The sequence below is a fragment of the Armigeres subalbatus genome, chromosome 3 (genome assembly GCF_024139115.2).
Source record: "Armigeres subalbatus isolate Guangzhou_Male chromosome 3, GZ_Asu_2, whole genome shotgun sequence".
Taxonomy (NCBI): Eukaryota; Metazoa; Arthropoda; class Insecta; order Diptera; family Culicidae; genus Armigeres; species Armigeres subalbatus.
This window is the reverse complement of record NC_085141.1, coordinates 153289437-153315479: the sequence shown is the minus strand read 5'-3', so window position 1 is coordinate 153315479 and position 26043 is coordinate 153289437. Positions and strand designations below refer to the sequence as shown.

Here is a 26043-nt window from a genome sequence, read left to right as displayed (position 1 = left end):
CAGTCTACGGAGGGTCCGCAAGTCATCTTCCACCTGATCGATTCAACTTGCCCGATGCGCACCTCGCCTTCTTGTGCCCGTCGGATCGTTGTCGAGAACCATTTTAACCGAGTTACTGTCGGCATTCTGGCTACGTGCCCGGCCCACCGCAGTCGTCCGATTATCACGATGTGAACGATTGATGGTTCTCCCATGCAGGGTTACCAAATGAAAATCTGTATTTTTTAACCAAAAAATCTTTTCATCTGTATTTCGTACTCCAAAAATCTGTATCGAAATCTGTATCGAATTGTTACTACCGCCATTCTTCAACGTCTATCAATCAATTGAAAAAATCATAGAATGATGTATTATGGCGCTTTTCTCAACATAACATTCACCTGGAAAATTTAACTATGTGATTTTTCTGGGAAAAAAATCATAACCATCACACAAATATTTCTGAAAGTCACAAGACACATAAGAAGATGTTAAGATTACCCTTAAAAGCTATTAACAAATTATATGACGTAAAATTGACGCTACGTCTGATCCCCTCCCTACCCGTTTAGCTTTATGTACTTTGAGAATATTTCTAATAGCAAAATGATTTTTACTTGCAACATTTCAAACCTTGCGTGTAAAATAAAATAACAACCGGTGTGTATTTTGTTTAAGTTTAGTAAATTACGAAACCATTATCAGCTCGAGTCGCAAAAACATAATATAAGTCATCCGACATACCGTTTTGTTTCTCATTCGCAGATGATGCATCACTTTACTTTTATGGCGAAAACCTATTGCCACAGACAACAGACATAACACTTTTAACATTTACTTATAAAATTTATCGTCGTACGAACACTAACGACATCTGTTGTTTTCAATCAGTGGCGGTAGCGAGCAAATGTCAAACTCGAGCAAATCTGATGCGGGCACCACGAGTGATCGATTGGCCAACTAATGATTATTTAAATTGACCAGTAAATCAGTGAACGATGAAAAGTATTATGTCTGTTTGTCTTTGCTATTGCTATATGTCATAATGTGTACGAAACGAGGCCGCACTTTTTTGAGTTCACCACATTAAAATTAAGGAACTGTCAGACTGCGCAAGAAATGAAAAAAATATGTAATCGCGTTTATGAAACATTTAAAAATTATATTGGATATTATACGGTTCTGGTAAATACAAATTTAAAATATCTGTACACACAGATCGTGATTGAAAAAATCTGTATATCTGTATTACAGATTCTGTGTTCGAAAACTAGTAAAAAATCTGTATAAATACAGATTATTCTGTATTTTTGGCAACCCTGCTCCCATGGTTCTTCGTTTCTTGAAAGACGGGTGATCGAAGTAAAACAGGTTCCACGATTTGCACTGAACAAGTATTTCACTGCATCAAGTCATCGACTGCTTGTGCGTTAGGTGCGTCGCATCGGGTGCTGTGTTTAGGTTCCGTGACATGTAATTTTAATTCACCTGACCATGAAAAATATACGATTCAGTTTATGTCATGTGGTTTTGTGTCATTTTATTGAAATACGTCACCTGTAATATTCATAATTTTTTGGTGTGAGTTTAATCTTTCTTTATTATCGCGTTGATTTCCCCTTACGTGGGTCTGCCTTCTTTGTTTTGTCTACCTCAGTTTCGTTAGGCAAAATAAGTGTGTTCACCCGAAGCAAGCAATCGCTGACCCTGGGAAATCCATATTAGGAGGTGAGCTAGTTAGGGGCGTGCGAACGTCCATTGCCCAGGCGTAGAAACGTCACTGGCAGTATCATGGCGTCAACTGGTCACTTCGTTCTCGTAACACACAGCATCGTTCATTTTAGATGGAAATACAAAATTTTGGAATAAAATCTTTCTGTTGCAATACCATTGGGATTCGATGAAAATGTTTGGACCATATAGCGACCAATATAGATTATTGAAAAACACTTGAAAATACAATTTTTCTGATAAAATCATCACGAAATTAAAAGGAATAAGCACTATTTTTTTATTTTCTATGCTTTGCTAATATCCTTAAGTTATCTTCGCATGCTCTGCTTTTTGATTAGATTACATTTCACGTAAGCTTATGATACACCTCCCACTTTACACTGAAAATGGAGATGAGTATGACAAATTATCGTCTCTTATGCACCATTGCAATGCATAATCACATACGTCAGCACAGTCTTTTTACGTGTCCACCGGGAATAAATCGCACTGATCTCATCAAAACGACCGTAACTCTACTCCAGCTGACAGTATTGCTCAAAGGATTAGGGCTATAAATTATTCTGTTTCCCGAGACCGTAAGAGACGTAGCGAATATAAAACAATGATGCTTTCGGACGTCTTCTTCACAATCCTAGACGTTGTTCCGAAAGAAAAGTTTGAACTGTTGATTGGACAAAAATGCCGGAGGAAACTCTTCCACTGTTGATCGACGACCTGCGTGAAACTCCAGGATGGATCAACGAAAACTATTTTGAGTCGCTGTTGAGGAAGTGTAAAGATGACGCATCGATCAAGGTTCAATCAGTTCAAGTGAAATACGCGTTACCAAAAGGTGAAAACTATGCCAGTGTTATATACAGAGCGCAAGTTATATTCAGTAGAAAGGACCAATTACCAAAAACTTGCAGCTACATAATAAAAGGTATATCCGAAACCCCGTTGGCGAAGCAAAAACTAAGTGAATACGATGTCCACCGTAAAGAAATGGATGTGTATCAATTAGTGATTCCAGAATTCAGGCAGTTGATGAAATCTGTAGGTGACCACGCTGAGCTTTACCCGAATCCGCTATACGTAGACAGAAAAAATGATGTTATGATTTTGAATGATGTTACACAACAAGGCTACGTTATGGTCAACCGAATTCAGGGATTGGACGCAGCACATGCAAAAATGTCGCTCAGAGCGATGGCCAAACTACATGCCACTTCCGTGAAACTATTGGAGATCTACCCTAAAATATATGAACGATACACCACTGGCATGTTTACTCGAGAAACGGATGCGTTCCACATCTTTTTCCAGTCTACATACGATGCCCTTACAGATGAAATCTACACATGGGAGCCGGAATGGCACTACTATGCAGACAAAATGCGAAATCTACGACCGCACTTCATCGAGCAAGCATTGTGCGTATTCGATAACGAATGTGAGGAAGATTTGCGCGTTTTCGTACATAGCGATTTGTGGACCAACAATCTGATGTTCAAATATGATGCGAAGGGTCAACCGATCGATGTGCTAATTCTTGATTTTCAGTACTGCTGTTATGCGACCCCCGCTATCGATTTATTTTACTTTTTCTTCACGTCCACCAGAGATGAAATTCGTCAAAATTGCTTCGACGAATACATGCACTACTATTACTGTCATCTGACAAAATATTCAAAGCGGTTAAACTGTACGAAGCGATTTCCCACTTTGCATCAATTTCAACAACAGCTTTTGAAGAAAATGTTCTACGGTACGTTCGCATTCAATGAATATCTTCCCATTAATAAAAAAGATTTTTCCAGCCATATATTCTACCGCAGTCGCACTGCCGGTGCACTTGAATAATGAACAGGATGCCGATTTCGACGCTTTGATGGCGGGAGACGAACGCTCCAGGCGATTTAAAAAAGCCATAATGACCAACAAAAAGTACCACAAGATCATCAAAGGCCTCTTACCAATGTTCGACCGAAAAGGCCTGCTGGATAGACTTGAATGATGTCGGCGAATATTTGTAGTTGTTGGTGGCGGTCTACTGGTAGTTTCTTTGTTGTTTTGATGTTTTTGCAAATCTATTTTAATAATGAATAGAGGTAGTTTATGATTCTTTCTGTTGAATATATCTTTTCAACTGTTTGAATGTATGAATGATTGTTATTTACTTGTGTGTTCTTTGAAATATAAGATTAAATCAGCATAACAATTCCCGTTCTCAGTTATTTACAATCCTTGGCCAGAGCGAGGGCTCTGCGCACATCCAAGAATTATGATACCAAATCTATTTTTTGGAAGTATTCATTTTCCAGGTTTAGATGAGTTTTCATAGTAGAGTAACATCCCGATTTTATCATCTGGTGAATTTTGGGTGATAAAATAGGAAATGTGACAAAACTGAAAAAAATCATTTTTTTTTATTTGTTTCACAAACATGATCCTTGAGAAGGCAAAATACGTGAACGGAGCCCTTAACTTCTTGTCGTAAAGACTTACAGAATTCATAAAAGGTACCCAATAAGGATTCATAACAAACCACAAGCGGTGAAAGATATTTCATGAAAATCATTGTTGTTAGCGGTATAATTAGCAATCAACTAGCGACCAAATTTTTCTAGGGTGACAAAATCGTGTCGACAACGTGATAAGATCGGAGGTAGACAAAATCGGAGAGTGACAAAATCGGCTCAAAGCTATAATATAGTGTATATTATAATAGATTATTATATACCTATTATTGTCAGGGGGCTTTCTATAACCTATTATGCCCAAATTTGGCCTACACATTCTTCGCATTTCAAAGAATATTGTGGCCGAATTTCATGAAATTTGGTCAACCAAAACCCCTCTGACAATAATAGAACAAAACCTGCCAAAGCCGTAATTTCCCTTATGTACGTATCTCCAAAACCCGCCTACGAATGCTTGATACCCACGTGTTTCTTTTTATCCTTCTTCTTATTATTATTATTATTCTTCTATGGCTCTACATACCAACCGGCACTTAGCTTGCTTTCAGCTTAGCCCCTTTCCATCAACACCCGAAAACTATAGTATGGACCGAGAATCGAACTCGCCGTATCCGGATTGGCAATCTTACGCTTTTGCACGCTAGGCTAATTGGAGACCCTGTTTCTTTACTAAGCGGAATTGGCCGAACTAATAATTTGGCCGAAAAGCCGTTTGCTCTAACAGATCGTTTGATCGAATCATCAGTACGAATATGCCATTTCGTCGTTTGAAAGAAAGGGCCATTTGTCAGAGAATGTCAAGGCTTATACCAAACGACCATTGTGACCGAATGACCTCTTCGGCCAAAGCACTATTTCAGCAATTGGTGTTTTAGATCAAACGCCCTATTTGGCTAAACGACGTTGTCGGCAGTATGTCCATTTCGGCTAAAAACATTTTCGGCCATATGGGTTTTGGCCCAATATAGGGTTTGTTCGGCCAAAGAACATATTCGACCAAACACTTTTCGGTATTGTGGCCTTCGGCCAAATGCACTTACCCATCATTTGGACAAAAGTCACACGGCAAACAATAATTTACAGTTTACAGTTTACGTGCAGTTTATACTCGATAAGAATAACCTCCGTATCCTCGCCGTGTAACGATTTAATTTCTCAGTGTTTTTTTTTTTCAGTAGGTTGGGAATCTGCATCCAGACACCGGTGGGCTACCGGCGAACGGGGTTTAGCTATTGCCGACCCGCTAAAACCACCCTGTTCACAGACCCTGAGTCTCCCCGGAACAGACTTTTCGGCATTACTTCTGGGAGGGGTCCGTGCTACTACGCACGCCCACATACTAGCTACCCTAGCTAGCTAGCTTTAAATCACAACTAGCTACCCACTAGTTCCTCTACCTCATAACTAGCTACCCACTAGTTCCACTACTACTTAACCAACTACCAATTGCGCTGCAAGATGCTGGCAATCTGAGTGGTAGCGGCCGAGACCGCGTTCCACTTATCAACCCCTTGACACATCCTCTGGATAAGATTATCCGGAGTAGTGTCCCTCCCGCACACCTCTAGCATTCCGCTTCTAACATCGACGAAACGAGGACATACGAATAGTACGTGCTCGGCAGTATCGTCGACCCCTGGGCAGTCCGGGCAGACGGGAGAGTCCGTATGCCCAAACCTATGTAGGTACCACCTAAAGCAGCCATGGCCTGACAGGAACTGTGTCAGATGGAAGTGAACTTCCCCATGCCTCCTATTAACCCATCTTGATACGCTAGGTATCAGCCGATGGGTCCACCTACCCTTAGAAGAGATATCCCAGTCCCGTTGCCACTTGATAGTCGAAGTGACTCTAATGGCTTTACGGGCTCCTCTGGTTCCGCGCATGTCGAAACTCTCCTCGTCTTCCCGTATGACTAGTCCGATGGGTAACATACACGCAATCACATAAGCGGCATCCCGTGATACCGTGCGGTAGGCACTTATCACTCTGAGACACGCTAGCCTGTGTACACTCTCCAGCTGCTGCAGGTTACGTTCGACGCTGATCGAACCCGAACGTCTGTTCACCAAAGAGGTGCGGATCCAACAGTGTCTGTTCTGGCATCTAGCGGCTGAGTATGTAATGCTATTTCTCGGAAGCTATACCTTAGATGGCAGCCGCTTTCCTGTGGATAGGAAACCTTGGGCCAACAACCTACTGTTCCCGAAACATCAATTTGTTCTAGAATCCGATAATGAAAGAATACGAACTGATTTTACGGCAACGACTCTTAGCGCGAAACAACGGACACGAATAGGAACATGGGACGTTTTAACCCTAGCCCAGCAGGGTAAATTAACACAACTTGCCAATGAGTGAAGTCCGTTGGCCAAACTTTGGAGAACACAAAACGCCGTCGGGACAAGTTGTATATTGTCACATTGTCACGCTCCGTTTCATTCTGGAGCAGGTCAACGAATTTCACGAGAATATGTGGGGCACCACGAGAATAAGAGTGCTGCACAATGGGGTCGTAGCTGGTGCGAGGCAAGGATGTATTCTATCACCGTTACTGTTCCTTATCGTAATCGACTAGATTCTGGTTTGTGCGGTTGACCGTGAACCAAACCGCGGGCTGTAACCATGGAGCACCTAAACGACTTCGAATTGGCTGAGGACGTTGTACTCCTCGTTTAACGGCGCTCTGATATGCAAAGTAAGCTCAAGGACCATGCCAAGCGCTCCTCATCGACAGGTTTAGTAATCAACGTCAACAAAACCAAATCGTTGAATGTAAACACGGTGACCCCTTCCAGATTCACAGTAGCCGGGCAACCAGTGGAGAATGTTGAAAGCATTCAATATCTTGGTAGCCAAATGGCGTCAGACGGCGGTACCAAGATCGACATAGGCGCACGGATCACTCTACGTAGGGGCGGAAACGGTGCATTAGACTGGAACCCAGTGGGACATCGCAGCAGAAGCAGACCTAGAGGCTCATGGCGGCGAAGTCTCAAAAAAGAAATAAAAGAAGTCGACCGAAATCTAACCTGGCGACAGGTTAAAGCGATAGCTGGACAACGCTCAGGATGGAGATCTTTCAAGTCGGCCCTTTGCACCACCGGAGGTGTACAGGATTCATAAGTAGGGGCAGTAGGGGCAATATGAACATACGGGGCAATATGAGCCACCCTCATTTTGAGCTTATTGACAAGTTTTATCATGTAAAAGTTATATGATCTATAAGAGGATGCTCCACATATGCATCAACGTGAAAACCGCATTAAAATTCAATTCAAACATGAAAATACACTTGAAAATGTAAATTTCGCTGCATAGACAAAATAATTATAAGATTTGAAGTTTATAAATAAGGTTTTGACACAAAACTGATTAAAATACAGATCAAAAATACACCACAATCAAAAGATATATTAAAATTGAATATTGTGCACACATGTTTGTATTGATACAAATCTGAATTTATTGCCGATTTCAGCAATTTGAAGAGTTATGTGTAGATTGTGATTTGCCCGCTTCTTTTTTTCACACTCACTCTCATTTCGGGTTGATCTATTTTTGTTACTGAAATTTACCCAATTATAACCCATTACTCGTTGGTCACATGTAAGCGTGTACCCTTAATTGATTCCCGCCATGATTTGACGTCTATTTGTTTTCAGATTGAGCACTCACACACAAATATTATACACGGAAAATCAAACTTTTTTGAGTGTATTGAGTGTGAGAAAAAGATGACTGTGAGAAAAAAAATCTCGCAGAACTCTTATAAAGTGCAAAAAGCGCAATATCATAAAACATTTTTTTCCCAAAACCGGTCTCTATGGGGCAATATGGGCATACCTGCACAGAGCAAGATACCAGGCCTTAAAATGCGAACAAGTTCAAATTTCAGTAGTCAAATACAAGAATATTATCATATATGTCAGATTCATTACGGAAAAATTACAACAGCGCATTACTGCGATTGAAACAGAAAAAATGACCATTGACCAATTGAAATGTGGCTGTTCAAACGGTGAAGAGTGACAAATCTGTTCAGTCCGCGGTTGTGCGATTTTTTAATTTTATTTGGTATGGAACTGGGAGCTGCGGACTCGATCGATTCTAATTTTCAAGATATTTTGCTTGAAACCCGAAAATTTCCTCTCAGTGTTCAATGTACACGCTACGGTTTTCTCACATCGAATTATCATTATGTTTATCTTTAAAAAAATAATTTCAAAGATTTCGTCGATTTACTGCATTGCATAAATTATTGTACCGATCGTAACATTTAACCATGCTGTTCACTTATTAAAATTCTTCAATAGGTCTGAAATGACACCAAATAATTGAGTTTTGTTAAAAATAAACTATAATTAGTATGAGTTGATTTACACGTGTGTTTTTACTCGGCTGCTCTCAGAATGCTCACAAACTCTCTCGATGCGATGGATACTTTTTGACAGTTTGCTTTGGAGATTTTTTGACAATCGTTTCGACTCTATCCGCAGCTCCCAGGTATGGAATACTCACAACTGTTGCAGGAATATCATATTCTTCCATATTACGATACTTTTTTCACCTAAATAAAGGTTTTGGATGGGTGGCCCATACTGCCCCAAATGGTGGCTCATATTGCCCCGTATAGTCGGGAACACACATTGAAATCAATACATTTTCAAAAGTGCATTCCAACAATTTTCAAACGCATTTTTCGTCATTCATCGACGTAATATGAAAGGTAACATTCTCTAGTATAAGTCAACTACGTTTAAACGATGTTTTTTGAGTTTTTGTGGCGCTTTTCGGAACGATTTCCTTAGGTGGCCCATATTGCCCCGATCACCCCTAAGTAGGTTTTGGAAAAGTAAAATTGAAGAAAATCTCACTTGTTGCATTGAAAGCGCACACCACTTGTTGTATTGGCAGCTCACTAGTTGATTCTAATGTAAAATGCACATTTAATTTGGAGAGTAAAATGTTATTTTGAAAAGTCGAGTCTTGTTAAAGTTGTTATCGAAGTGACAATTTTTTAATTGGTAGATTTAACAATCCTATACTTTCTACTGAAAATCACTATCTGTTTTTCTCAATTTTACCAACGATTTTTGTTTTGTTTTTAGGAATGATTCTCAAAGCAATTCCAATACTAAAATCTTATTTTAAAACTATTCGGAGGGATATCATTCAATTCAATAACACAGTGGCAGTAAGCCAGAAAGTGAAAATAAGTTATCCAGCTAGAAATAGACTTGATAATTGACTAAATAAAAAGCAAATCATTTGCTTGGCGTCTTTCAAACCGAAACGGGCATAAAATTATCATACATAAAAAAAAGTCTTTGGGCATTTTCTGGAAGCGTATCGCATTTTATTTTCAATCTAACAGTCCCCGATGCATCAATGATGCCAATTCTGCACGTATAATACGCTGAAAAGTCTTATTCTGGAAGCATGGGTTTACTCCAAATTCTCCTGCATTATATTCATCAAAAGTGGACTCAGTGAGTTGCACATGCTTGAACGATTCCATAACAGCGGATTGCACCAATTCTAAAAAAATATTGAAAAAATATGAAGTTATCTCTTATCAAGTTGTCTCAAATATTTGAGGCCTACCATGGAACCCTTTGCGTAGTAATTCAATCTGCAAGTCCAAAAGACTTGGAATTTTTCCTAAGAATCCGATTTTGTTCAATATCATTGCGAAGTGCTGGTGGTACTCAAAGATAATTTCGTTCCGATGCGCTGTCTTAGTGCCATTATCTACAATGCAATCAATTAGAGACAAAACATCGATGGCTGGTGATCCCCAATGGCAGCATTGATAATCAATGAGCATAGAATCTACGATGCGACCGTCTGAGTTTCTTTTGTGCATCAGATTTTTCCACTGGAAATCGGCATGGTTAAGTACATTGTAGCCTATCGATGGAGGATTTGCTACGTAAACTTGTTGCCACCGTTGCTGGAGAGAACCGTTGAGTTTTTTCAGCTTATCAGTGTACACTTCACATCCTGGCCACGATTCAATCCCAGTACAAAACTCATCGAACCCCCTGCTAAAAATAGCTAAAACGGGCCCGGTACTCACGAAGTCTGTTACATTGAAGTTTGTTAAATCAATGCTCTGTAAAACTCAAATGGTGTTAAACAATGAATTAAAAATGCGTCGTCCGTCATAGTACCGTTTGCTGAAGATGCAATGACGTGGCATGAAATTTCGCTATATTCCGCGCCGTGTAGAGGGCCTCTTCAAAACTTTCAACGCATTCACGTCCGGGAAGCCATCCTTTAGGCGAAATGTCTTCTAATACGATAACCACATTTGGATCTAGAGCAGCATATATCAATCTTAAATAAACAAATAATGAAAAGAATTAACTGCTAGTAAAACACATCAATATCAATTACCTTGGAGTTTCCAAATGCTCATCCACGTCTGTCAATAATTTAGTCATTGCCGGCAAAACTTCACTGTACATTTTAATCTCCGTTTTAAACAGGCCATTATCTTTCGTGAGCTCCTTCCTAAATCCGTCAGCTGTCGGTTTAGCTTTGATCACAAGGTTTATCCTCTGCTCTTCGGACTTCTGGTTTGAATGGTACCGTATGGTGGTGCGGAACATAATACTGGCATAGTGGTCTCCACCTTTTGTAGCAGGCCGTAGTTCATATCCTTCGACAATCTTAATAGACGAATCATTTTCAGAACTTTGTAAAGCTTGTTCGAAAAAATGATCATTAAGCCAAACTGGCGCGTTTAATTCATCAGCATCGTATTCGGTCATAATGAACGTTACTTGCTGTGTGGCGAGGCGAGAAGCAGCTTATAAACTAAACGGCACTGCCTGTCGTCAGTAGTGAATACATGTGTGGGTACTGTATGAGAACGATTTCGCTGTATGGTGAAATATGAATACGATGAGTTGGGAGAGCGTATACCTATTGTAGAGACGAACTGATTACAAATAATACCAAGCACTGAAGTGGTCGAGACGGTGGCACGTATATTTGTATGTTGCTTAGGGCCAATTTATTCACCTCCGCTTAACTTTTGAGCGATGCTTACCCAAAGTTGTCTTACTATTTGCTTGCATTGCATTTTAGACCATTTTTTTTTTTGACATAGTCGGCAATCATCGTGACCAACACATTCTAGTAACAAATTTGAAATGTTCTAGTGTACAAAATGCATTAAATTTAGCATATCATATAATCACCAAAATGGCATCCACTTGAAAATTGGATCAATAGGGTAACGGCTGTATTTTGGACCGGGCTCTTATTTTGGACCACCTAGCTGAATTTTGTATTTATATCACACAAAACTAAATAAAACGTGCAATATTTAAATTTTATTGCACAAAGAAACTATCCATAAGGTATTTCCTACATTTGTTTCTTATAAAATATTGCAATTATTAAGAATATTTTACGTATTTACCCATGCCGGCTGGATTAGACCAAAAATAAGACGACATTGTAAAATTGAAGTCAACTTTCAAAAGCTGTAAGTTTATTTGTACATAGATTTAAACCACGTGAATGATGTTGTTGACTCATTAAAACCTAATTGAAGCAGTTTCATATCTCGAACGAAACATTGTAAGTTTAAAACAGTATTCTGAGGCATGTCCAAAATAGGTTCATTTTTATTGAACCGAACATATTTTCGACATATCTTCTTTTAAGCTCTAGATCTCTTAAACTTTTGTTTTAGCAACCATTTGTTTCTCTAGTATCAAACCATTCATAAATTACTGTTCATACCGCATTTATAAATTACCGTTTATTGATGTAAGCCCTAGAAAAATGTCTATTAACCCAACATGTAACTGCTTTTATTATTTCCGTACGAAAATACTGCCTATGATCGCATATCAGTCCCACCTTTGCTGTAATTCCTATCCATATTTGTCCCATAATATGCGATTGTGAGCAGAATAGTTGAGAAATCTCTTCGCCAAGAACCAATCTTTGCTATAGCTCTCCGTCCGTGCTGTTTGCCAATGCAACAGAGTTCCGCGTTCTACGATTATGTTTCGTTTTGAAAAAGAATATGCAATGAGCAAGGAAGAACCAGGCAACCCACTACTATCAATGGCGCAAATGGAACAGATCTAACAAACTACATAAAAAATATGCAGGGTATGTATGCAGGGTATGTATGCAGGTGTATACATCACGGCAATGGGCCACAAGTTTGTTTTGCTTTGATGATGCTGTACCGAGTGGTACTGACATTGAAATTAGTTTCAATACCCTAAGCTTGTAGATATTGTTCTAAGCTTTGAATGCCTATAAAAATGTATTGCTTCACAAGGACTTTCAGGATGAAAACGCCGAAAATGCTGGAGATCGCTAATTTAATCCAATAGTAACATAACTTTGCAAGCAATACAAAATTGTTTGAGTGGTCCAAAATATGTTCAACAGGTGGTCCAAAATAAAAACAGGTGGTCCAAAATTAAATCTTACATATCTTCAGAATTTATGGTAGTTTGGTTCTTTCAGTGGGATTTACAACATTTTTACCTACAAATCCTACTTAGCATTCACCACTTTTTAGTTGCATAGGGCATTGATCAAGTATTATTACAAAATCTAACTTTTATTCGACAAAATTGTTCGGCCATCTCCTAAAGTGGTCCAAAATACCTCCCTTACCCTATCAATTAATCCTTTTGCCTTTCTCGAATACTAATATGTTCGTATCCTATATGTTCACTCCAAGGCAACATCACCGCTAGGTGTATAAATAAGGGTTATATTTATGGAAAACAAGATAACGACTTACTTACTCGTGTGACAAAAGATGCGCGGCTTCAAATCAAGGCTTAAAGTGTCTGGAGTCGATTCCCGGTCCTGTCTAGGAAATTTCCGACATGGGAATTTTCTCGACTCACTTGGGCAAAAAAGTATCATAGTGTTAACCTCATGATATCTCAACATCATCGAAGCCGTTGAAGTGAAAGTTATCCCCTTCGCCGGAGTCGTCACGTTCATGGTGGCTTACTGTCCCACACAAGTCAAATTCGACGACGGCACGTCGGCCGAACTACGAAGGGATATAGCCACTAGGCGGAAGGGGCTGTTCATCATCGCCGGATCGTGGGGCAACGTCATCCGATCCAACAACGAGCTGGAACGCCATTACACCATCATGAGCCCTGAAAGCCCTACCCGTTTGACACGGTCCGGGATCTATGCAACGCTCGACATCTGCATCACGACCATGAATGATCACGTTTTCCATCCGGTCGTCTTCCAGGAGCTCAGCTCGGTGGTGGCTGAAATTGGAGCTTCAATGAATCGGCACGAGCTAAACCTGCCTAACTCTCACCAAGTCGAACAGGGTCGGTTTCAACGGTGCGTGGAAGAGAACATCGACTACCAGCGGCATCCGGTGTAATCCGAAGACGTCGACGACCAGCTGCATGCCATCCAGGAGGCGCTCTCCCTAGCCTAGCATGTACCAAAGGTCAGTCAGGTTACAACATCCTTACCATTGATACACTCACCAAAGATTGGACCCGTCTGCGAAAAGTCAGTAGTAACAGTCCTGGGCTGCTTGCGCTTAAGACTCGGTGCATGCGCTTGACCAAAATTATCCAAGCCGGAATGGTGGCGCTCTTCCAGCCGGCAGCGAGATTGCGAACAGCATCCATCTGACTCCGAACGACTTCTCGGATGAGTTGGAGAATACAGCTGACGAGTTGACGACCTATATCAAATCATCAAAAAACATGAAGGCCCAGCTCCAGCTCAAACACATGAGTGCTCCATTCTTTTAGCACGTCTAGCCTGGGAAGGATCCTTCCTCTCCTAAAAGTTATCGTCCCATCAGCCTTCTCTCAGGGTTAACCAAGCTATCCTAAAAAGCGATTGACCACAGGCTACTTGAGTCGGCCGATAATCTCAACATCTTGCTCGATGAACAGTTTGGTTTGCGACGCGGTCGACCAACCGTTCAGGAACTGACCCGAGCTACCAACATCCTCAAAAAAATCTCCACCATGGCCTTACTCGATGTCGAGAAGGCGTTCGACAATGTATGGCATGATGGCCTGCAGCTATGAGAAAACTCACTCACTCACACGAACCACACCAATTTAAAATCCAAATCCATCAGCGAACGCACGATTGCAAAATGAATGTTACTCAACCCAACAGAACAGTAAATCAACAAACGATTCATACCTGCTGAGTGCCCCCACCAGGAATAAGCGAAAACACAGATAGTGTGGAAAGAAGTCGAGAGATGAGAATGAACCGATGTGAATTGAGTGCAACAGAAAACACAGAATTGGACTCAGAATATTGATTCAATTTAGAATCAATGATTCGTTTTGCGGCCTGAACCTTAATGCAGAATCCTCACTCACCACACAATTACGAATTCATTCGTATGCGAACCGAATGTAAAAAATACTCGGCTAGGCATCATTTGCTATCTTTGGGAACAGAGGCGCGGTCACCTTCCGAGATGTGCGTAGGACAAATAAAAAGATTTATCAAACAGGAGAAAAACGAATTTGACAGGAATAACTTAAATAACAGGAATAACTTGTAAATTTCGATTCTATTAAAAAAGCTATATTCTCCTTCATAGTTCATGATTGGCCGAGAATCAACTATTCTGTACATGCTTTAGAGTTTCATAAATTCAAAACCAACAACGATGCCGGTTACGCCCTTACAGTCAATTGGGGTGAGAAGATGAAAATAAGTTCAACACTCATTGTTTCAAGAGACCAATGAATCCTCTGCATCTCCGTGTGCACCACGGGAAAAAAAATAATTGGTTAGTTAAGAAGATAATCTTGGTAAGCGATCAAAAAATCATTATTTCGAATTTTATTGATGGGTTTCGCTTGATGAGCGATAGCACTATTCTAAATCTAATCAGCTCAATGCACGGCCGACGGTCTATGCGTCCTGAGAAGAATCGTTCCTCTTCCGATCAAATCATGCGCACTACAGATTCATGATCTATCAAACACTAAATTATTTATCTTGTTTGTTTCTCGACGAGAAAATAACCACGCACGCCCATTGCCTTTTGTATTCTGAGGAGGATCGCGCTTTTTTTTCGATCGAAACGACGGGTATCACAGAAGCACGGTCCATCATGCTTCTGCATTCTCATAATGGTAAGCTATAGCATAGCTGAGAAAAACTTTATAAATGTTCTCACTGTAACACTCTGTAATCTAAGCTACTTTTAAGAAATATCTTAAGGTTTAAAGAGATATCGCCGGGTATAATACTCAAACTATTCAAGACAATCTATGCAGATTTTTACTGGTGTCAACCGGATATCACTATCTTTCTAACTATCTGGAATCCATTGGAATTTCGGAAGGCTACAGACCACACAAGTAACTTTGAATCAATGATATGGAAATGCTAATATCATCTTCCAAACTTAGACGTACATGTTCATGATAGAATGCATCCATCAACTTTGAATCGTCCAAAAACCTTACAGGATTATCAAATCTCGTAAAGGATTTTAAGAAATCTTTATGAATCTCACAGAGCATTTATGCCATTATTTATGGCACTCCGGATTTCGGACTTCCATTTCATGTAGTGAATGTAAAGAGAACAGATGTACATTTTACATTGTGTGATTTCCCAAGAAACTTTTAGGAATTCAAAAAATGTACTTTTAAGAATATTTCTGACTCACCAAGGACCATTACAGCTCAGAGCTTTAAATATTCGATTATTTTTTATGAAGCCCATCGGCCTTCTTTGTCACTTCACTTCTAAACATGTTCATATTCGGCTCTGCACCGTCAATTTTCAGAATGAATATGGGTCAGTGAGTATTTATTTGAATATCACAAATTATTAAATAACCATAAAACTGAACACATGTTTGATGATTTAAATAAATACACACATAGATCTAATCCCGACGTTCAATTCAGGGGCATTTTTAGCGCCAAATGTCAATACAATCAAAGGTAATTTTGTTTTTTTCGCGCGCAGTTACCATACTCAGTGGTAATAAATTGAATGAATTTATGAAGAAGTAAACTGAGTAAGTCATTCTATGTTTTGAATAATCAAAACACGAATGTCAAAAGTCGGAGTGAATGTGCTTCATGAAAGTGAATATTTTATGCTCTGTTACAGCTTTTAGACAGTTTTCAACAAAATGCACGAAATACCAGAAAACGGTAAAAAAAGGATTAGACTTCTTAAGGAAAACCTCCAGACGTCCTTCAATCAATGTTGGATGTTCTGGAACCATAGTAAAATCTCGAGAGACTGTTTAAGGAAAAATCTTTTCAAAACCCAGATTTTTTTAGAATATTAGCAAAATCCTTTGATTAGCTTTGAAATCTTTCTTTAACTAATATACAGATTCTTGTTATCTTATATCTGCATCAATATTCAACTTGATATTTAGTATTAAAGTTTTTGTCATAATCATGGGTAGGACAATGCTTCGAGTGTCCCACCCAAGTATTTTCATGCGTAGGACATGTCCTACGTGTCCCACCCACTCCCGGCGCCACTTTTTGGAAAAGATTCGCTGATGAATTTTATCTGTTTGTTTTGGCATGATTCGAACAATCGAAATTGAAAATATTGGAAGGGCTCATGTACAGATGCCTAATTTGTGATTGTGTTTAGATGTGAGTGGTAAGCATATGCGGTATTTCGAAAAATTTCGTTTCAGGTGGTTCGAAACGAAATTCCGCGGAATTTCGCGGAATTTTAACATGGCGAAATCGCATTTCTTGATTTCGTTTCGTTTCGTAAAATTAGAAAAATTTCACTAGAAAAAAATTAGCTTCTAACGAAATTTAACGGAATTTCGCGGAATTTCGAAACAAATTTAAACTCAAACCATTCTTTATATTATCAAAAATTTTGGCTGCGCCGCTGAACAAAATCGTTAAGTTGTTTTCAAAACTTTAGGTTATATATTTTTTTCTAATACAGTAAAACCTCCATGAGTCGATATTGAAGGGACCATCGACTCATGGAAATATCGAGATGTGGAATAGAAAATTCTTGGAAAGCTGTTTGAAGGAACCATCACAGCAACCCAAAAAATATGTTTTACTATGGCATAATTTGCTTCCATGAGTCGATATCGAGTCATAGAACATCGACTCATGGAGGTTTGACTGTAACGCTAACTACATAATACGTATATAGTTTTCTTCAATAAAACGTCTTCAGTGTTTCCAAGTTTCCAATTTATATTTTGTGATATTTTTTACTATTTGTACAATATGAATGCGGAATCTATCGTGTTGCTGCTGGTAATGGGACGGCAGCTGGTCCGGGAGAACGCGAAGTGAAAAAAATCTTCCTCGCGTAGCAGAAATTTGTTTAACCAGTGTACAATCGATCTTGTAGATGCTGATCACGCCAGTTAGTGTGGGAGAACGCGAAGTAATAAAACTAATGTCTGCACAGAATTATTAAGTGCGGAATCGATCGTATTGTAGAAGCTTATTAAACGAAGCACATTGAATTGTGTTGGATTGATTTCAAACACAGTTTTCGTCTTCTTGTTTTAAAAAAAACTTCGTTTACAATAAGGGGTCGTACACCTACTACGTAAGCAATTTTTCAGGGTTTTGCGACAACCCCTCCCCCCATGTAAGATTTTTTTTCATACAAATGAATTTTTATTTATATGGAGCGTAAAATATTGACCGACCCCTGCCCCTAAATATTTAGTCATTTACCAAGGGGCTTCACATGAATTATCTTCTCTACTAACCAACGATTCTTTTCACATGGCGCTCACGGAGATGCAGAGCATTTCTCGGTCTTTTATAACAGCGTTTCTCAACCTGGGGTACATGTATCACGGGGGTACTTTCGCCAGGCCCAGGAGGTACCTCGGACGAAATGCTTAATGGCGGATGAATCACAGTTTTAATCCAAACTTATTGATAAAGTTTTGTATTTTTTTTATTTCTAAACTTTATCTTGTACATAATAGGGTAAAGGATATATTTTGGATCACCCTTACGGGGCTCTTATTTTGGACCACCAAGAGGAATTTGCTCTCAGTGGTTCAAAACATGAGGCGTCGAACTGGTGGTCCAAAATGCCTCCCTTACCCTATGCATGGCGATCAAAAGACCAAAAGGGCAAAACTTCGACTGAACAAATTTAAAAATCTTCTATGCAATCTTCCGGGTTAAAACATAATGTTGAATAATATGTTAAGAATATGATTTTTAACTAAAATCTAGAGTCTACAGATTCGAAAGCCTCCATTTGAAAGACATGAAGACTTTTTCCCGAAAAGCTCAGTTGCTTTGTTGCAAGAGAATTGGAAGCATCCTTCTACGCTTCTCGAAAGCCTTTTTCCAAGCAGCTCGGAAGCCTCCTTTCAAGTGACCCGGAAGCATCATTTCAGAGGTTCGAAAACTGTCTTGGCCCGGAGGCCAAGCTGTTTTTCTAGAAATTACTTTTTTTCTGCTTCTTTTAAAAGCCTCGGATCTTTTTAAGGGGCTCGGAAGGGATTTTTGAACAGGCTCGACAGCCTCATTTTAAAAGGCTCGGAAGCCTACTCTAAAGAGGGTTGGAATCCTCCTTTCTAGAGGCCCGGAAATCTTCTTTTAAGTTTTCTTCTTTAAACTTTTTTTTCTCTTTTCTCCTTCTTTTAAAATGCTCGGAAAGCTCTTTTCAATAGGCTCGGAGAACCTCTTTCAAGAGCCTCGAAGCCCTCTCGAAGCCTCGAAGCCTCAGAAGCCTCCTTTCAAAAGGCTCGGAAGCCTCCTTTCAAGAGGCTCGTAAGCCTCCTTTTAAGAGGCTCGGAAGCTCCTTTCAAAAGGCTCGGAAGCCTCCTTTCAAAAGGCTCGGAAGCCTCCTTTCAAAAGGCTCGGAAGCCTCCTTTCGAAAGGCTCGGAAGCCTCCCTTCAAAAGGCTCGGAAGCCTCCTTTCAAGAGGCTCGGAAGCCTCCTTTCAAAAGGCTCGGAAGCCTCCTTTCAAAAGGCTCGGAAGCCTCCTTTCCAGAAGTTTATGGAGTTATCCATTTTATATATACTTTAAGAGCTACGATTATTTTCATTTACAGCAAAAAAAAATATAGGGGGTACCTCAATTAATGCACAAATTCGAAGGGGTACCTAACAAGAAAAAGGTTGAGAACTGCTGTTTTATAACAATGAATGTTAAACTAATTTTCCTCTCCTAATCCTAAATTGACTGTAAGGACGTGACAGCATCGTTATTGGTCATGAATTGGAAACTCCGAAGCAAGTATACAATAAGAATAACTTTTTTGTATCCCAAGAATATTATTTAATTGGTGAGCTGTGCATATTTGCTGTTTTTCGGACAATCATGATTAGCAATTACGATGTGTACAGTTAATCAAGCTAAGCTCTTCTTTGACTATTTCCACAATATGTAAGGAACATTGAAGATTTGTGGGCATTTCTAGATCTTCGCATGAAATTTGCAAAAAAAAATCCAAAACGGGTTGAAAGATCATTGAAATTGCTGAAAGTTCTTTACTCATGATTGCTTTCAGCTCATACTGACCATAACAGCTGTTCTCATATGCCAAGGACACACAGAGAATAGCTCAGTTCGTCGAGCTGATTGTATATAAGACTATGCTGCCGCTGACCGCAAGTCGAGCACAACTGTATATGGTAAAACAGTTATTTGACTTTGAAAAAGTGAAATCCGAATTGCGTAAGTAATGTAAAACCAATTTAATCAAAATTCCGCGGAAAAAAAATAAAATTTCGTTTCGTTTCGAAAAAATTCGAATCAAATGAACCTTGATTTCGTTTAGTTTCGAAGTTTCGAAAGTAAATCCATATTTCGTTTCGTTTCGATCCGAATTAACATAGACATTTTAAATTTCGTTTCGTTTCGTTTCGTTAGGAAAAAGTGTGTTATCGCATACCCTTAGTGAGTGGAAGAATAACGCGAAATGAACCGATTTTTCACATACCTGCAGATGGTCTAGTGTACAAACTACATCAGTGTGGGCCCTCCGGCCCTCCGGCGAGACAGGAGGTTTGGGCAGGCTAAATAAGCGCCTGGAAAACTAATAATTACGAACAATATAAGAGATAATGCGACTCGATATAATCGGCAAAGACCTAGGCGAAGAATAAAGGATCACGATTGGAAGCTTGGAACATGGAACTGCAAGTCGCTAGGTTTCGCATTTTGCGACAGGATTATCTACGATAATTACATCCCCGCAACTTCGACGTCGTGGCGCTGCAGGAGATTTGCTGGACAGGACAGAAAGTGTGGAAAAGCGGGCATCTGACGGCTACCTTCTACCAAAGCTTTGGCACCACCAACGAGCTAGGAACCGGCTTCATAGTGCTGGGTAAGATGCGCCAACGCGTGATTGGGTGGCAGCCAATCAACGCAAGGATGTGCAAGCTGAGGATTAAAGGCCGTTTCTTCAACTATAGCATCATCAACGTGCACTGCCCATACGAAGGGAGACCCGACGACGAGAAAGAAGCGTTCTACGCACAGCTGGAGCAGACATACGATGGATGCCCACTGCGGGACGTCAAAATCGTCATCGGTGTCATGAACGCACAGGTAGGAAGGGAGGAAATATATAGACCGGTCATCGGACCGGATAGTCTGCACACCATATCGAATGACAACGGCCAACGATGCATTAACTTCGCAGCCTCCCGCGGAATGGTAGTCCGAAGCACCTTCTTTCCCCGCAAAAATATCCACAAGGCCACATGGAAATCACCTAACCAAGAAACGGAAAACCAAATCGACCACGTTCTAATCGACGGTAAATTCTTCTCCGACATCACGAGCATCCGCACTTACCGCAGTGCGAATATTGAATCCGACCACTACCTCGTTGCAGTATGCCTGCGCTCAAAACTCTCGACGGTGAACAACACGCGTCGAAGTCGGACGCCGCGGCTTAACTTTGGGCGGCTACAAGACGGTAAACTAGCCCAAGAATACGGGCAGCAGCTGGAAGTGGCACTCCCAACGGAAGAGCAGCTAGGCGCAGCGTCTCTTGAAGATGGCTGGAGAGATATTCGATCCGCCATTGGTAGCACCGCAACCGCTGCACTTGGCACAGTGCCCCCGAATAAGAGAAACGACTGGTATGACGGCGAATGTGAGCAGTTAGTAGAAGAGAAGAATGCAGCATGGGCGAGATTGCTGCAACACCGCACGAGGGCGAACGAGGCACGATATTAACAGGCGCGGAACAGACAAAACTCGATTTTCCGGAGGAAAAAGCGTCAGCAGGAAGATCGAGACCGTGAAGAGACGGAGCAACTGTACCGCGCTAATAATACACGAAAGTTCTATGAGAAGTTGAACCGTTCACGTAAGGGCCACGTGCCACAGTCTGATATGTGTAAGGACATTAACGGGAACCTTCTTACGAACGAGCGTGAGGTGATCCAAAGGTGGCGGCAGCACTACGAAAAGCACGAAGGGTGGCGATGTGGCAGACGAAGATGGCGGTATGGTGATGGACCAGGGGGAACGCGCGCAGGACATAATTCTACCGGCTCCGGATCTCCAGGAAATCCAGGAGGAGAGTGGCCGGCTGAAGAACAACAAAGCCCCTGGGGTTGACCAACTACCAGGAGAGCTATTTAAACACGGTGGTGAGGCACTGGTTAGAGCGCTGCACTGGGTCATTACCAAGATTTGGGAGGAGGAAGTTTTGTGGAGGAGTGGATGGAAGGTGTCGTGTGTCCCATCTACAAAAAGGGCGATAAGCTGGATTGTAGCAACTACCGCGCAATCACAATGCTGAACGCCGCCTACAAGGTACTCTCCCAAATTTTATGCCGTCGACTAGCACCAATTGCAAGGGAGTTCGTGGGGCAGTACCAGGCGGGTTTTATGGGCGAACGCTCCACCACGGACCACGTGTTCGCCATTCGCCAAGTACTGCAGAAATGCCGCGAATACAACGTGCCCACACATCATCTATTCATCGACTTCAAAGCCGCATATGATACAATCGATCGGGACCAGCTATGGAAGCTAATGCACGAAAACGGATTTCCGGATAAACTGACACGGTTGATCAAAGCGACGATGGATCGGGTGATGTGCGTAGTTCGCGTTTCAGGGGCATTCTCGAGTCCCTTCGAAACCCGCAGAGGGTTACGGCAAGGTGATGGTCTCTCGTGTCTGCTATTCAACATCGTTTTGGAAGGGGTAATACGAAGAGCAGGGATTAACACGAGTGGTACAATTTTCAATAAGACCGTCCAGCTATTTGGCTTCGCCGACGACATAGATATTATGGCACGTAACTTTGAGAAGATGGAGGAAGCCTACATCAGACTGAAGAGGGAAGCCAAGCGGATCGTACTAGTCATCAACACGTCGAAGACGAAGTACATGATAGGAAGAGGTTAAAGAGAAGACAATGTGAGCCACCCACCGCGAGTTGGTATCGGTGGTGACGAAATCGAGGTGGTAGAAGAATTTGTGTACTTGGGCTCACTGGTGACTGCCGAAAATGATACCAGCAGAGAAATTCGGAGACGCATAGTGGCTGGAAATCGTACGTACTCCGCAAGACGCTCCGATCGAATAGAGTTCACCGCCGTACCAAACTGACTATCTACAAAACGCTCATTAGACCGGTAGTCCTCTACGGACACGAGACCTGGACGATGCTCGTGGAGGACCAACGCGTACTCGGAGTTTTCGAAAGGAAAGTGCTGCGTACCATCTATGGTGGGGTGCAGATGGCGGGCGGTACGTGGAGGAGGCGAATGACCCACGAGTTGCATCAGCTGTTGGGAGAACCATCCATCGTTCATACCGCGAAAATCGGACGACTGCGGTGGGCCGGGCACGTAACCAGAATGTCGGACAATAACCCGGCGAAAATGGTCCTCGACAACGATCCGACGGGCACAAGAAGGCGAGGTGCGCAGCGGGCAAGGTGGATCGATCAGGTGAAATATGACTTGCGGACCCTCCGTAGACTGCGTGGTTGGAGACGTGTAGCCATGGACCGAGTCGAATGGAGAAGACTCTTATATACCGCACAGGCCACTTCGGCCTTAGTCTGAATAAATAATAATAAACAGTGTGGGGATGTAATGCCAATAAGAAGAAGAAGAAGAAGTAGGTTAGGTTATCAATTTTATCTAAATGAGCTAATGCCTCCTGAAGGCTCTTATTCTCCTTCTTATTCTTCATCATCTTCTTCTTCTTCTTTATTCTCTGTGGCTCCACATTTCAACTGAAACTTAACCTGCGTTTCAACTTAGTATTCTACTAGCATTTCCTCAGTTATTAATTGAAAGCTTTTGTATAAGGTACACCGGGGCAAGTTGAAACGGTTTTTTCAAAGTTGAAATTTGAAGTGCTGTAAAAAAATCACCCTTTGATATATTTTGAATCCGTTTGCGATGTTTGCTAGCTCGGGCCAATGATTATACATACAAAAATAAGCATCCATAACAAACTTTTTTATAAATATTTTGTATAATTAAACTATTTTTTGATATGCATTGTTTCAACTAGCCCCGCGTATCGGGGCAAGTTGAAACCAGTGTTGTAAAATGTCATTTGCATTCGTTTGCATATATTTTTCAGAACTTGTTCAGAAGTTAGCTATCGGTTCCTGAGGTATGTCGAACTTATAGCCCTTATATGTGCCTACAACATTGTCTAATAAGTAAATGTAAATATGTAATCTGGGGCGTGGGAGGCAAAATGTCATTCAAATGACATTATGTCAAATGACACGTGACATTTTGGAAAGTTTCCACTCTCCAGCCTCAGATGTTATATTTAGAGCAATGTACTCTTGGACAAAAATATAGCCCTACTCAAGCGTTATGAGTACATCAAGAAATATGAAGTAAATTTGGCTTCTGAAAAAAGTTATGAACAAATTAGTCAAATGACATGCAGATGACATTTTACAAGCCTGGTTGAAACACTGCGTTATATTCAGACATAAGCAAATTTTGCCGTATTAATAACAAAATGTATGTACTCAATGAGACTCAAGAAGCACGAGGTTGTGAGGGTGACTATAATACTGCCAGGATTCGCATAAGAGTCCCATGTAAGTTTTTGACGCTTTTGATTTTCTTTCAGAAATTAGCTTAAAATTGCATCCTGTTTAAGAAAAACTGATAAAATAGTAGGCTACAAATTTGTAAACAAATCCCACTTTTGTTGTCTTATCTTGATATTTACTCGCATAAAAATCACATTCCAGATTTTGAAAGGTACTCTTACACAAAAAATATAAACTTAAGTATGGTCCATTTAATTGTCCCACAGCAATAAATACAGATAAAGAAGATTATGTAAAATTTTTGGAAAAATAGAAAAAAATTCAATTTATTAGACTTTTTTGTATTTCTCCATGTAAAACAAGTTTGATGAATACAACGGCAAATTACTCAAGTCGGAGAAAATGCGAAAAAGGGCAGTGTACAACAAAGTCACAAGCGTATTTTCAGAGACCAAATTCTGGAAAACGCACTAACGCTGAACATTTATCAAATCGATTTCCTCCTACTGGTGACCACTCGGATTACTATTCAGGATGGTTCATTATTTGTTTCACTTGTATATTGTGCACTTGATTAATTTGGTTGGGGCTTCATCATAAATGCACATTAATTAACCAGCCATCATATCTCTCATAAACTCTTCGATTGGACAAATAGGCAGCTGTGGAAGTGAAAGGTGCAGTTAACGTAATATTTACATACTATATATTTTATTTTCCTAAGAGTCAGTGCTCAGTAGATTAAGTATTTCAAAACTGCAGTTTAAACATGACCCCTTTTCATTCTTTTTATCCATAGTAGGAGAATTGCATTCATGACGGAGTGGGCGGACTTTATTAAATTTATTTTCAGAAATTTGCATGTTTTAATAAATTTATGTTTTTTGAATGTATGTATTTACAGACCTACAGACAGACCTATTTACAGACCTGAATTCTGGAAAAAAATATTACTTTTAATTGCGAGGGTGACGTTTTGAATCGTTGTTTCAACTTGCCCCGCACCACGCATTTCTATTTGCCCCGAAGAGTTGAACATACGGAGCAATATCAAACAACCAAAATACAAAAATTAAAACGGGTCATTCATCGATTTTTCATAACCATTATGCTTATTCAACATTGAATGATTACATACCGTGAAAATTTGATGAAAAATCTCTTCCAAACATCGTTTTGAGACATGTTTCATTGGCACGTCAAATAGTTGGTTTGGATTTTGCAAAGGGCGAAAAATAAACAATGGCAGGGCAGTCAGAAGGTGCGTTTAGGGGAGTAGTTTGTTGAAAAAAATAATCAGAGCATTCGGTCATTTCCTATCTAAATTACAGCTTCCGTTTCAACTTACCCCGCATTTCAACTTGCCCCGGTGTACCTTATCCGCCATTGCATGAGTATGTCTCTTGTGTGGCAAGTACAATGGGTACACTACGCCCAAGATGTCGAGAAAGTTTCCAACCCGAAAACATCCTAGAGCGGACCGAGAACCGATCTCGCCATCTTTGCTCGCTACTGAAGACCCCAAGCCTGAAGGCACTAATGTTAAAATTGAATTTTATAATGATCATGTCATATTTAAATAGGGTAGATGTGGTTATAACAACAATTGTCACACAAGGTGTACATATAAGAATGACATATCAAATCACCACAAAACATGTCTAGAAGTGAATCATATGTTTTATACGATAACATCTTTTATCTCCTCTATAAAACACAAAACATAATAAATTCTAGTTTGGAATGATTTTTGTCACGGTATTTTGTACTGGACATTACCTTCATTTTCGCACTATTCGTAAAATGATTCACAAGTTTGTGGGCACTCCTTACCCGTGCGATAAGTTGCGCGGCTAC

The 26043-nt window shown here is 40.5% G+C and overlaps 3 protein-coding genes across 3 annotated transcripts in view; 2 read left to right on the top strand and 1 right to left on the bottom strand.

The window, feature by feature from the left end:
• Nucleotides 1-26043, top strand: part of LOC134227859 (uncharacterized) — a 185920-nt gene that overhangs the window by 113030 nt on the left and 46847 nt on the right. The gene's annotated exons all lie outside the window — the stretch shown is intronic.
• On the top strand, nt 2282-3916 carry LOC134228028 (uncharacterized). Its single transcript, XM_062709792.1, has 2 exons — nt 2282-3463; nt 3516-3916. The coding sequence occupies exons 1-2, from the start codon at nt 2395-2397 to the stop codon at nt 3710-3712; spliced, it is 1266 nt and encodes a 421-aa protein (XP_062565776.1). The 5' UTR covers nt 2282-2394; the 3' UTR covers nt 3713-3916.
• On the bottom strand, nt 9500-11102 carry LOC134227479 (uncharacterized). The gene is made up of 4 exons (XM_062709001.1): nt 10581-11102; nt 10355-10520; nt 9786-10296; nt 9500-9719 (listed from the first exon to the last, which is right to left on the bottom strand). The coding sequence occupies exons 1-4, from the start codon at nt 10955-10957 to the stop codon at nt 9544-9546; spliced, it is 1230 nt and encodes a 409-aa protein (XP_062564985.1). The 5' UTR covers nt 10958-11102; the 3' UTR covers nt 9500-9543.

Excerpts from the sequence above, each read along its gene's own strand:
- LOC134228028 (XM_062709792.1), top strand. The coding sequence starts at position 2,395 with ATGCCGGAGGAAACTCTTCCACTGTTGATCGACGACCTGCGTGAAACT. Across the intron at positions 3,464-3,515 it reads TTTGAAGAAAATGTTCTACG|CCATATATTCTACCGCAGTC; the intron begins GTACGTTCGCAT and ends AGATTTTTCCAG.
- LOC134227479 (XM_062709001.1), bottom strand. The coding sequence starts at position 10,957 with ATGACCGAATACGATGCTGATGAATTAAACGCGCCAGTTTGGCTTAAT. Across the intron at positions 10,297-10,354 it reads CATTGCATCTTCAGCAAACG|AGCATTGATTTAACAAACTT; the intron begins GTACTATGACGG and ends TGAGTTTTACAG. Across the intron at positions 9,720-9,785 it reads ACTACGCAAAGGGTTCCATG|AATTGGTGCAATCCGCTGTT; the intron begins GTAGGCCTCAAA and ends ATATTTTTTTAG.